This window comes from Muscardinus avellanarius (genome assembly GCF_963383645.1).
Source record: "Muscardinus avellanarius genome assembly, chromosome: 10".
Classification (NCBI taxonomy): Eukaryota; Metazoa; Chordata; class Mammalia; order Rodentia; family Gliridae; genus Muscardinus; species Muscardinus avellanarius.
Genome location: NC_137796.1, coordinates 106,060,376 through 106,073,413, shown reverse-complemented (window position 1 = coordinate 106,073,413; position 13,038 = coordinate 106,060,376). Strand labels below are relative to the sequence as shown.

At 56.6% G+C, this 13,038-nt stretch overlaps 1 protein-coding gene across 1 annotated transcript; it reads right to left on the bottom strand.

The window, feature by feature from the left end:
* Window positions 1-2,227: 2,227 nt before the first annotated feature.
* Window positions 2,228-7,973, bottom strand: CARHSP1 (calcium regulated heat stable protein 1; the record flags this gene model as incomplete). Its single annotated transcript, XM_080704219.1, has 3 exons — window positions 2,228-2,390; window positions 6,430-6,552; window positions 7,816-7,973. The coding sequence occupies 3 exons, from the start codon at window positions 7,971-7,973 to the stop codon at window positions 2,228-2,230; spliced, it is 444 nt and encodes a 147-aa protein (XP_080560345.1).
* Between the last annotated feature and the right edge of the window lie 5,065 nt (window positions 7,974-13,038).

The following is a 13,038-nucleotide window of genomic DNA, read 5'->3' as shown; positions in this document are numbered from 1 at the left end:
TACTTGGGAGGCTGAGACAGGAGGATTGTAGGTTGGAGACCAGCCTCAGCAACTTAGCAAGGTCCTTGACAACTTAAATAGGGCTGGGGGTGTGGCTCAGAGGTAAAAGGACCCTGGGCTCAAACCTAAGAACCACACACCAAAAAAAAAAAATACAGGGAAAATAAAAAAGGGAGTTGCCAGACTGCCGGCTCCTTGGACCCACCCCCCACACACACACAGGCAAGCACGCACGCAGCCTTGCTCAAAACAAACTTTATTGAGAAAAGGGAGCTGCCGGGAGGAGGGTGTGGATGTGCTGGGTCGTGGACACCGTGTCCCTCCTGTCTGCAGTCGAGCCCTGCGTGTGAGTGCAGGGTCCCTGCCAACTCCAATAGCCTGCAGTTCTAGAACACTCTTCAGATGAAAAACCCCGGCCACGCAGGAAACAACGCGGGGCTCACTGGCCACGCGGCGGCTCCCAGGCTCGCCCAGGGGCCGGCAGGACGGGGTCCTGGGGGGCCAGGAGGAGACGCTTGGGGGCCCACCACCTCAGGAAGCCCTCGCGGGTCTTGGCGGAGGCGGCTGGGGAAATGTGGTCTGTACCCAAACCACAGGCCCCGGGAGGCACCCACGCTGGAGGGGGACAGAGCGGGGTGGGGAGGACCCCGGCGGGGGCGCACACAGCCCACCACGGCGAAATCCACCAACTTACTTCACAGAAACGGGAGAGGAGGACGGTGGGCATCTGCCGCCGCTCACACACACGCCAGCAACAAGGTTAATCTGCCAATTTAAACCAGCTCCACCGCTCAAATAGGCCCAGGCCTCCATCCCTTCCCCAGTGCAGCGCAGACACAAGAGCGCGCACACTCAGCTGGGGTGGCCGCGTCCTCAGCGCTTCCCCCGCCAAGTGATGCCTCACTCTCCGTCTCCCCTCCTTTCTCTTCTGTCCCCACAGCCACAGCTTCGAGGGCTCGCCTCCCCTTACCGACAAGCGAATTCCTCACCACACACAGGCCGCGTACTTCAAAACCTATTACCAATGACTATGTTCAAATCACAACTAAAGCCAAACCAAAGTTCTGCGAGGGAAAACCGAAGGAGCCGGTTACTGAAACGCCGACACACTCTGCTAGGTCAACGGCAGGGGGTAAACAGCGCGGGCTCTAGGGGAGACCTTTAGCCATTTAAAAAGAAAGAAAGAAAAGGGCCCACAGCATTTCTTAGCTACTTTTACCCTGCACTGAAGCCCTATTTTAACCTTCAACTTCTGACTTTGCCAGGAGGGCAGGAAGCAAGCTACCTACTCCTTTGTGGATGGAGTCGGGGCAGGTTCTGTGATTACGGACCCCTCTCTGCACATGCCCTTCTCCCCACTTCTACCCTCCCCGTGGCCACCTCCACTCCCCACCCAAATGTCAGGCTGCGGACGGCTGCTCACTCTGCTACAAGCAGACGCAAAAGACCAGGCTTCTAAAAGGGAGTCGGGGCTCAGCCCCAGCATCCGGGTGGCTTGACTCTAGTGGGAGCCAAACTCCCGGAAACTGTCTTCCCAGCCATGCAGCAGGGCCACAAAACCACTAGAAATAAAAGCCCTCCAACCCAAAGACCCAGCTCCTCTGGTGCCAACTCCCTTAGAAGCAGCCAAGCCCCGAATCAGATTCAAAGAGCGCCCTGCCCCGGTGCCCAGGGAGACGTGGGGAGAATCACCGTGGGAAGTCAGGTAGGGCCCCTGTTCCCGTCCGGTGGGCCTCAGGGATCTGGGGACTTTTTTTCTTTTGGGGTGCTGGGGATGGAACCGAGGGCCTGGAGCATGCTAGGCAAGCCCCCGGCCACCGAGCTGCACCCCAGCCCGATCTGGGGACTTTGCGCCTCTAATTCAAAGGTGGGGGAAGAGGCCTCTGGGGGCTGAGCCAGCTGCGCTGGGTGGCTGGAGAAACAGGCTCCTCAACCCACGCCCTGGCCTGGGGGGGGACCCTCTGCTCAGCCACCAGCAGGGCGCCTCTCCTTTTTATATGCTTTTAATGCTTTTCAGATGGTCATTTTCAGATGGTCAGTGCCGGCTGTGCCCGCAGGAGACTGCTGGTGGGTGGGTGAGGGCACCGGCCTGCCCCCGGGAGATACTCAAAAGGGACCGTGACCCCCCGAAAGCCCCTTCTGTGCAGGAGAAAGTCATCTCCAGTGTGGCCCTCCTCCTCCTCCCCCAAAGTCTCCCACAAGCCCAGGAAGAGGCGCTTCCGGTCCTCTAGGAGCTGACGACGTGTCCGGACCAGGTCTCGTGCTTGGTCCCCGGCGCCAGGTGTGTGATGACCACCTCTACGGCCTGCAGCTTCTCGTTCTTGGGCGGGATGGAACACATCTTATAGGTGACCTCGTCACCTTCCACTGGGACGTACTCCCCTTCCACGCTGCAGAAACACAAAGAGCATGTCGGTGCCCGCAGCAAGAAAACTCCCAGCAGACTGCGCCCTGCAATGCCCGCACCCAGGGGCAGAGGCCACCAGACCAGGTGCTGCCTGACTGGCCAGGTGGAATGGCGCTTCCTGCCCGTCCAGCTTCCTGCCCGTCCACCGGAGGGAGCAGCCGGCCTGCACCAGCCTGACCCTGCCTGCACCTCTGCATCTGAAGGAGCCCAGCAGGCTGCGGGCGCTCACACCTAGCATTAGCCGTGAGGGCTATGCGGCTGGGCGTGCGGTGCACGTCTGTAACCCAGTCCTTGGGAGGCAGAGCAGGAGGGTCCCGGAGCAGCTCACAGAGTGGAAGGGCAGCCTCAGCAAATTAGCAAGACTTAGCAACCTAGTGAGATTCAAAACAAAACAAAAAAAGGGCCAGGGGTGTATCTTGGAGGTAGAAATGTCCCTGGGGTTCAATTCCTGCTACCACCAAGAAGAAAAAGGAGGAGGAGGTAAAAAGGAGGAGAAAAATAAAAAGATGTTGGGGACTGGCCTGTGGCTGGGAGAGCAGTCAGCCCGTGCGTGCCCCAGAAATGAGGCCATCAGGGTGCAGAGCTGGCCTGGGCCAGATTTCCCAAGCTCCCTCAGCACAATGGCCAGCCCCAGGGGCCCCGCTGTCTCTGCCCTGGCATCCCCAGATATGCACTGAGCCTTTAAGAAAGTCTCTAGCCTGGCATGGTGGCACAAGCCTGTAATCCCTGTACTTGGGGAGGCTGAGACAGGAGGGCTGCAAGTTCGAGGACAGCCTCAGCAACACAGTGAGACTCAGCAATCTAGCAAGACCCTGTTTCAAAAACAAAAATAAGCCGGCCGTGGTGGCGCACGCTTGTAATCCCCGCGCTGGGGAGGCTGAGACAGGAGGATCACACAGGTTCGAAGCCAGCCTCAGCTACTTAGTGAGGCTCTCAGCAACTTAGTGAGACCCTGTTTCCAAATAAAGTATAAAATAGGTCTGGGAGTATAGCCCGAAGGTAGAAAGCCTCTAGGTTTCACCCTCAGTACCACAAAAAAACAAAAACCAAAGCCAGCCGCTTAAGAGACCCTGTTTCCAAATTTAAAAATATATATATAAAATAGGTCTGGGAGTGTAGCCCGGAGGTAGAAGGGTTTCCAGGAACCCCAGTACCACCAAAAAAATAAAAATAAAAATAGGGCAGGGGGTGTAGCTCAGAGGTTGAATGTCCCTGGGTTCCACCCCCAAACCCACAAAAATAAAATAAAATAAAAAGCCGGGCATGGTGGCACACGCTTGTAATCCCCGCATTTGGGAGGCTGAAACAGAAGGATAACGCAGGATCGAAGCCAGCCTCAGCTGGTTTAAAAGACCCTGTTTCCAAATAAAATATAAAATAGGTCTGGGAATGTAGCCCAGAGGTAAAAGGCCCCTGGGTTCCATCCCCAGTACCACCAAATAAATAAATAAATAAATAAATAAATAAATAAATAAATAAATAAATAAATAAATAAATGGGGTTGGGGGTAGAACTCAGAGGTACAATACCCCTGGACTCAATCCCCAGCACCCACTCCCCCTAAAAAGAAAAGAAAATCCCTGATATGCTTCAAGCTGGCTCCAGGAGGGGTTCCCCAGGAAGGCTCCCTAGTTTCGAGGGATATGAGCCCCCATCCCAGCGAGGGGGCCTCTTGGTGCTGCTCAACTAGACCCCAGGAAGAAAAGACCCTCAGAGTCCAAATGCCAGGGTCAGCAAACCTCCCCGGGACACATCTATTTCAACTGGAGACCCTTAGGGCATTTTCCCTCTTTGATTTAGCCACCAGGAAGCTCAGAAATAAGCTTGCAACCCAGTCCTCACAGTGGAACCGGAGGGCAGGGCATCTCCACCACTCGTGCCTGCCCCCAACCCCGTGCTATTTTTTTTTGGGGGGGGGGGGCAGCACTGGGGATGGAAGCCAGGCGTGCTCTACCACTGAGCTCTCTCTCCAGACCCATTTTTTTATTTCGTTTGAGACAGGGTCTCGCTAAATTCCAGAGGCTGGCCTTGAACCTCTGATCCCCATGCCGGCCTCCTAAATCGCTGGGATTACAGGCATGCACCACCGCACCGAGCCTCACTAACCCTGCTTTTCATTTTATACTGCACTGCGTATGTCTTTGCAAACCCCTGGGAACCCCGGCTGGAATGAGGCAGCACACGTCCACCTCCGCGTCCACACGCGTGCGCACGGCACGTCAGCATCCTTCTCCCGTCTGCGCTGTAGAAGGGGCTTTTATTCTGGAGATGAAAACCGGGGGCATTCTACGTTTGAGCCACACCCCCAGCCTGTTTTATTTTTAATTCTGAAACAGTGTTTCGCTAAATTACTGAGACTGTCCTTGAACCTGCGGTCCTCCTGTCTGAGCCTCCTAAGTATGGGGATTACAGGCGTGCGCCACTGTGCCTAGCTTAAAGGGAGTTCTCTCCTTTTTTGTGTGTGTGTGTGTGGCCCTAGGAATAGAACCTAGGGGCATTCAACCTCCGAGCTACACCCTCAGCCAAATTTTATTATTTTATTTTGAAACAGGGTCTCGCTAAGTTGCAGAGAGCCTCACTAAGTTGCTGAGGCTGGCTGCGAACCTGCGATCCTCCTGTGTAAGCCTTCCAAGTACTGGGATTGCAGGTGTGTACCCAGGATGGAGGGGGCCTTGAAAGGCACCCGCTGCAGAGACTTGGAGGAGGGACACAGGACGCGGAACCTTCCCACTGCTGCAAAAGATCCCTCAGGTGTGTCTGTTCAGGAGGCCAGCTGTGGGCGGAGGGGCCTCTGCCTCCCGCTACCCGAAGCGCGAGGCTGGGGTGGCGTCCAGTGGTCAGTGCTAGCAGCACACGTGAGAAGGCCCAGGGTTCCACCCCAGCTCCACACACACAAAAAAGAAAAGGACTAAGAAACAGGTGGAGATGGAGTGCACCTAACTGTTCTCAAGCCCAGCATGGTAACGCCCGCCTGTAACCCGGCAATCGGGAGGCTGAGACGGGAGGATCTGGGTTCGCGGACAGCCTCGGCTACTCAGTGAGACCCTCTGCAACTCAGTGAGACCCTGTTTCAAAATAAAGAATAAAAAATAGGAGGCCAGGCGTGGTGGCGCACGCTTGTCATCCCCGCGCTTGGGAGGCAGAGACAGGAGGACCGCACAGGTTCGAAGCCAGCCGCGCTGGCTTAAGAGACCCTGTTTCCAAATAAAAATATAAAAATAGGTCTGGGAGTGGAGCCCAGAGGTAGAAGGGTTTCCAGGAACCCCAATACCACAAAAAAAAAGAAAAAAAAATAGGGCTGGGAGGTAGAATGTCCCTGGATTCCATCCCCAGTACCACAAAAAAAAAAAAATAAAAATAAAAATAGAGCTGGCGGCACAGCTCAGAGGTAGAATGCCCCTGGGTTCAACCCCTAGCACCCCCCCCAATAAAAAAAGGGTCCTCACAGATCTGCGACAGCGCAGAAGACCAGGGGTGAGGCAGGGGCCGCGATGCCTTCCAGCCCCGCGGACGTGCAGCCCGCACCGGGTTCCAGACACTCAGGAAGGAAGGATGTCACCGAGCCCGGGTCCAGCCCTGGACTTCCTTCCTGGAACAAAAGGGCCGGGCTGCCCCCAGCCTCACAGGCCACTTGCTGTGACAAACAGCAGGAGATGGGGTCCCAGGGCACAGGTGCCCCAACTCCCAAGGACGCCCCCAAATACAAATATTTGTTGACCAAATCCAGGGGGCATTTGGACACACCCCAGCCGACCTCCACTCTCTCCCGGGTGCAGTCGGCCCCCGAGGGACTGCCACAGACAGACACATGGACACCCATACTCACGAACCGGACACCCATCGGGACACCAGCACACACCAGCCACACACCACCCCGACTCAGCCACACGCGGGTCCCACCCCACCGGGCACACACGAAAACAAGTCTCATGCCAGCCACAGGCCGAGTCGTGCCTGCCCGTGCCCACCGGAGACCCAGCACCCCGCGGGCACACGCCGTCCTCAGCCTGCCGGCAACTCACTCGGAAATGTGCAGGAAGATGTCGGGACCACCGTCGGCCGGGGTGATGAAGCCATGGCCCTTGGATCGGCAGAAGCATTTGCACACGCCTTTGTAGACGGGGCCCTGGGAAGCCCGCACAGTCCTGACGACGAGGAGAAGGTGTCAGGGCCCACGGGCCCTCCAGGCGGCCGCCCGCTCTCCTGGAGCACAGCCAGATCAGCCCAGCGCTGCCCGCACCTCACGATTATTACTGACCACCATGTACAGGGCATGAAGCCACTCACATGGCGGTGTACGCTTCCGATCCCCGTACGCGGGAGGCTGAGACGGGGGGATTATAAGCTCACGGCCAGCTTCAGCTGCTAGTGGGGCCCTCCGCAACTTAGTGAGACCCTGTTTCAAAATAAAGAATAAAAAATAGGCCAGAGGTGGTGGCGCATGCTCGTAATCCCAGCATTTGAGAGGCTGAGACTGGAGGACTGCGGTTCGTGGGCAGCCTCAGCTACTTAGCGAGGCCCTTCACAACTCAGTGAGACGCTTGCGTTTCAACAAAACAGACTAAAAAATAGAGCTAAGGGTGTAGCTTGGAGGTAGAATGCCCCTGGGTTCCATCCCCAGTACCACAAAAAATAAATAAATAAATAAATAAATAAATAATAGAATAAAAAAAAGAATAAAAAATAAGGTTGGCGTGGGGTTAGCCATTCCAAGGTAGAATGCCCTTGGGTTTAATCCTCAATACTACAAAAAAAAAAAAAAAAAAAAAAAAAAAACCTCTCTGGATGACTCTGGCCAATTTTCTCAGGCTGGCATCCGCATGTAGAAGGAATGGGTTGAACCAGAAGATCTCTGAGCATCCCTCCAGAGTATACCACTTTTTATTTTTTATTTTTATTTTGGCACTGGGCATTGAACCCAGAGGTGTTCTACCACTGAGTTATAACCTCAACCCTTTCTTTTTTGGTTTGTTTTGAAGCACAGTCTCACTAGGTTGCTGAAAATCTAAGTTCTGAGGCTGGTCTTGAACCTGCGATCCTCTGGTCTCAGCCTTCCAAATGCTAAGATTACAACCATGTGCCACCACACCCGACCCCAGCTTACTTATTAATAACGGCGGCAGCAGGCTCCGGTCCCTGGGCCCGACTGCACCTGCCAGGCGTCCTGTGGGTCCTTCGCAGCCCTGTGGCCAGCCTGAGACCCCCCCATGGTGCAGCTGAGCCCAATTTTTAACCCAGCAGCTTCCCACACACTGGCCCCAGACCCTGCAGGCTGGGCAGTGCCTGGGAGTGTAGACCAGCCCTCCCCCCAGCCTTAAGACTCCCCAGGGACTGCTGAGACCCTGAGATGGCCAGAGTCGCAGGGACCTCGGCCACTTCAGGAAGTGTCTGCACCGCCCGAGACTCACGCGGAGAAGGTCCTTGTCCTGCGAGTGGGCAGCGGGCTGGGGACCACGTTGCCCCGCAGCGGGGACGGCGAGCGCTCTCGGGCCCGAGGGGTGTCCAGCAGCCCGATGGGGGCCTGGTGCGTGGGGGGCTGTGACGGCGGCGGGGGCTCAGATGACATTGCTGACCTGGAAAGAGATGGGGGGCTCTCAGGGGTCATGGCTCAGGGGTGGGGCCAGCGCTTCCCCCCTGTGTCTGAGACTTGTTTTCTTGGCTGCCGCAGGCTCATGGGGCGCCTGCTCTGGGCTCCCAGGTGCCGTGACAGCCTTCTCCTATCACCGCTCTGCAGGACAGTATCTCTGAAAAGGATGGTGCTGGCATGGACCCTGGCCTCCTTAGGAGGCTGTGAGAGGGAGGGAGGCGGGTCAGGAACCCTCAGCTGCTAGCCCAGAACCCCGCCACACAGCAAACAGGAGGCAGACACAGGGCTACCTCACGTGCAGGAAACACCCCAGCACGTTCCAGAAGGAGCTCAAACGCCCTACAAGAACCCCAAGGGGAAGCCGGGCGTGGGGGGGGGGGCAGGCTCGCAATCCCAGCATTCTGGAGGCTGAGACAAGAGGATCGCCATTCACAGCCAGCCTCAACTATTCAGTGAACCCTTTGCAACTCAGTGAGACCCTGTTTCAAAATAATGAATACAAAATAGGGCTGGGGGTGTAGCTCAGAGGTAGAACGCCCCTGGGTTCCATCCCCAGTGTCACAATAAAAGGAAGCCTAAGGGGCCGTCACAGCCTGCACCCAGGAACTGAAACAGGGCAAGCAAGCCCAGAGACCCAGCAGGCCCCTTGGACAGGGCCAGGTGCTGGAAGCGAGCTTCCACCGCCCCAGCGGGCCCCTGCTCTGAGAGTGAGTCCCCTCTGGAGACCCCCAAGAGAACTGGGGTGTGGCTAGACCCAGAGGGAGCATTCCCCTGCCCCTGCCTCGCTTTTAGCAACTTTGCAGAAGGCAGGACCTGGCCACTGCGCCCAGTGGACACAAGGATGTGGCCAGCCCCGCTCAAGGTGAGGAAGGAGGGCAGCGGCCCGGGCTCCCAGGCCCTGGGTAGGTCCTTTCCCCTCTGGGTTCAATGTCCACACCCAGGAAGTGGGCAGCAGGGTGGCTCAGCTTCCCAGGCTGGGGACAGGGCCACAGGGTGGGTGGGACAGAGAACAACCCTGGCAGCCCAGGGGTCAGCCTGAGCTCAGAGGTCCGCAGGTTCCCAGACAGGTGGGACACAGACACCCCCGGCTAGGTCTGCTGTGGCTTCCAAGCAATATTCAAATTTAAAATACAAAGCCAAGCATGGGAGCACGCTTGTCAACCCAGTACTTGGGAGGCTGAGACAGGAGGATCGTAGGTTCGTGGCCAACCTCAGCAACTTAGTGAGACCCTGTTTCAAATTTTGTTTGTTTATTTACTGTGGTGCCAGGGATAGAACCCAGGGGCATTCTACCTCTGAGCTACATCCCCATACATCCCCAGTCTTTTTTTTTTTTTTTTTTAAGTAGAACTGGGGATGGAACCCAGGGGCTTTTTACCTCTGGACTACGCTCCCAGACCTATTTTTATATTTTATTGGAAATAGAGTTTTACTGAGTTGCTGAGAGCCTCACTAAGTAGCTGAGGCTGGCTTTTAACCTGTGCGATCCTCTTGTCTCAGCCTCCCAAGTACTAGAATTACAAGCGTGCGCCACCATGCCCGGCTCCCCAGCCCTATTTTTTAATTCTTTATCTTGAAACAGGATCTCACTGAGTTGCAAAGGGCCCACGTAGTAGCTGAGGCTGTCTGCAAACCAAGATCCTCCTGTCTCAGCCTCCCGAGTTCTGGAATTACGAGTGTATGCCATCATGCCTGGCTTAAATTAATAATAATATTAATAAAAAGAGGGCCAGTGTAGCTCAGAGGTAGAACTGTCTTAAGATCCCAGGAGCCTGCCTGGAGAGAGAAGTCTCCAGCTCCTTCAAGAAGGGCCGGGCAGCCCAGGGCCTCCCCGCAGTGCCCCAGGGCCTCCAGCCCTGCGGGCCCCAAGGGGCGGCCTTCTTCCCCATCCCCACACTCCCGTCAGGGCTCGGCTCTGCGCAGCTGGGAGGGGACAGCCAGCCGGCATCAAGTGACACTGGTACCTCCTGACCCTTGTCTCAGCTGCAGCCGCAGCCTGGCAGCACGGTGAGTCCCAGGAGCCCCCACCTCGGAAAGGCCCCGGCTGCTGGGCCGGCGGTCAGCGCCTCAGCATGAGCAGCAGGACAGGTCATAGAGTCCTAGAATGTTCCAACGCCCGGAGTTCTGGGAAGAAGGCTAACCCAGAGAGGAGCGGCCCCCACCCACCCCGCCTCGCAGGACCGGGTGGCACCGACCCTCCCCTCTTCTTTTTTCTTTTGGTGATACTGAACCCAGGGGCTTTGTACCTCAGAGCTATGCCCCCAGCCCTATTTTATTTTTATTTTGAAACCGGGTCCTGCGAAGTTGGTAGGTGTTGCTACTTGCTGTGACTGTCCTCAAACCTGCAATCCCCCTGTCTCAGCCTCCCAAGGACTGGGATTACAGACGTGCAGCCCTTCCCCTTTATAATCAGTCTCCCTCCCTCTTTTAATTTTAATTTTATCTATTTATTTATTTATTTATTTTGTGGTACTGGGGGTGGAACCCAGGGCTTTTTCTACCTCCGGGCTATGCTCCCAGACCTAATTTATACTTTATTTGGAAACGGTCTCACTAAGTAGCTGAGGCTGGCTTCGAACCTGTGCACTCCTCCTATCTCCGCCTCCCAAGTGCCGGCATTACAAGCCTGCGTCACCAGCCCCGGCTTCCCTCCCTCTCTTAAAGTCAACCACACACTTGTAATCCCAGCATCTGGGAGGCTGAATCGGGAAGCTCACACTTCGCGGACAGCCTCAGCTACTTAGCGAGGCCCTTTGCAACTTAGTGAGACCCTGTTTCCAAAAAAAATTTAAAAGGACTGAAAAAATAGGGCCAGGGGTGTAGTAGCTCGGAGGTGAAATGCTCCTGGGTTCCATCACCAATCCTGGAAAAAAAAAAAACAAGCCAGCCACGGCTGACTTCAATTCCTGCCGCCTGCCAGCTGTGTGGTCTCCAGCAAGTTTCTTAAGCTCTGGTTTCCCCAGTTTACGACGCAAAAGAGAAATGATGACAGCCCCGGCTTCACGGCCTCATCGTGAAGTTGAGAGGGACCAACAGACACTAAACACTAAGGCACCGACCTGCCCGGAGCACTAGGCAGTAACGGCCAGCTTCGCCTGTGGACGGAGGTGTCATCAGAGTCGCCCAATGCATACGCGCCCCGTAGCAGGCCTTGTTGTTCAGGACACTGGAGACACGGGGACAAGCCTGGGGCCGCGCCATCAAGAAGTAAATAAAAACGGGAACAGAAAGCCGCGCGCGGGAGGCTGAGACAGGAGGATGGCAGCTCGCGGCCAGCCTCAGCCTCCTAGTGAGGCCTTCTGCAACCCAGTGAGACCCTGTATCAAAATAAAGAGTAAAATATAGGGCTGAGGGTGTCACTGGGAGGTCGAATGCCTCTGGGTTCCATCCCCAATATGTATATATACACAGTCATCAGTGCTGGCCGAAACCAGTAAACCCAGAGAAAATGGAAGCAAAGTGGGGAGGGAGCTGAGGGAGGGGAAGGCTGGAGCAAGGACCCAGCCAGGGGAAGAATGGAGGGCAACAGTGGTGGTGGTGCAAAGGTCCTGGGGCTGTCAAGCCCCCAGCTGTGACTAAAGCTCATCAGGAGACTGGGGCAAGGGAAGGCGGGAGCCAGGTAGGAACTGCTGTCATCTCGTCCTGTGACTCCTTTCCACACCCCAGTGCCTCTCTGCCCACACTCATTCTGAGCCAAAAATATAGGCCTGAAACGAAGGAGCCCTTCCTTCTGCAGCTCCGCCCCTCCTGGAAAGCCCCAGGCCTGCGGGGCATGGCGTGAGGGCCACGCAGGGTCCCTCTGCACCCCGAGGGCCCGGGGCACCTGCGAAGGTTCTTCCCAGTGAGGCTGGCCTCGAGGTGTGCGAAGGAGTGCCAAGTGCCAGCCCACAGTCACGATGCTGGAAGACGGTGTCGACCGGGAGCCCTGACCACCTGCCAGCCTCCTGGGGCCACCAGGGCGGGATGGCCAGGCAGACTGGCTAAGAGCCAGCCCAGCGGGGCGCAGTGAGTGGTCTCAGCGCAGGCGGCAGGGCCAGAGTCCAGTCATGGGAGGGGGACAGCCGGTCACCCAGGCCCCCAGGAGGTAGGGCCCGCCTCTGCCCAGCTCCTACGCCCCTCTGCCCCTCCAGCGGGAGCCAGTGGGGCTCAAGGTCAGGCCGGCGGGTGGCTCCAAGCCAGGCCCTGGTGACCGGCCAGTGACAATTCAGACCCAATGTCACCGCCAAAGCAGGCCATGTCGGCTGTTTGTGTGGTGTCTCTGTGCACATGACTACACGGGTAGGGTGTGTGCTCAGGCGTATGGGGCATCCCCATGTACCTGCCGGGGGTGTGTCTATGCACACATGCCCACGCTACACACAGCTGTCTACACACGGGAACCCACACCCAGGTGCAAGGGCGAGCCGCCATCAGTGGCATACAGTGGATGGGACCGCCCCAGGCCTCTGGCAGCCATGGCTGGGGTCTCACCCAGAGACCCCAGGGCCACACCCTCCTCCTAGTGCAGCCGCTGGGTACAGGAAACAAAGTAAAATGGGGGGAACCCCTACCACCCGCTGTGTACCCTCCACAGTCAGCCCCCAGTTTTTTTGTTCTTTTATTTTTGCAGTACTGGGGAGGGGGTGGAACCCAGGGGCATTCTACCTCTGAGCTACACCCCCAGCCCTATTTTTTATTCTTTCTTTCTTTATTTATTTTGGTGGTACTGGGGTTCCTGGAAGCCCTTCTACCTCTGGGCTACACTCCCAGACCTATTTTTTTACATTTTTATTTGGAAACAGGGTCTCCTAAGCCAGCGCGCGCGGCTGGCTTCGAACCTGCGCAATCCTCCGGTCTCTGCCTCCCAAGCGCGGGGATTACAAGCGTGCGCCACCACGCCCGGCTATTCTTTATTTTTAAACAGGGTCTCACTGAGTTGCGGAGGGCCTCACTAAGTAGCTGCTGAGGCTGGCTGTGAACCACAATCCTCCCGTCTCAGCCTCCCGAATGCTGGGATGACAAGCGTGTGCCACCACGCCCGGCAGCCTCCAGTTCTGATGAGTAC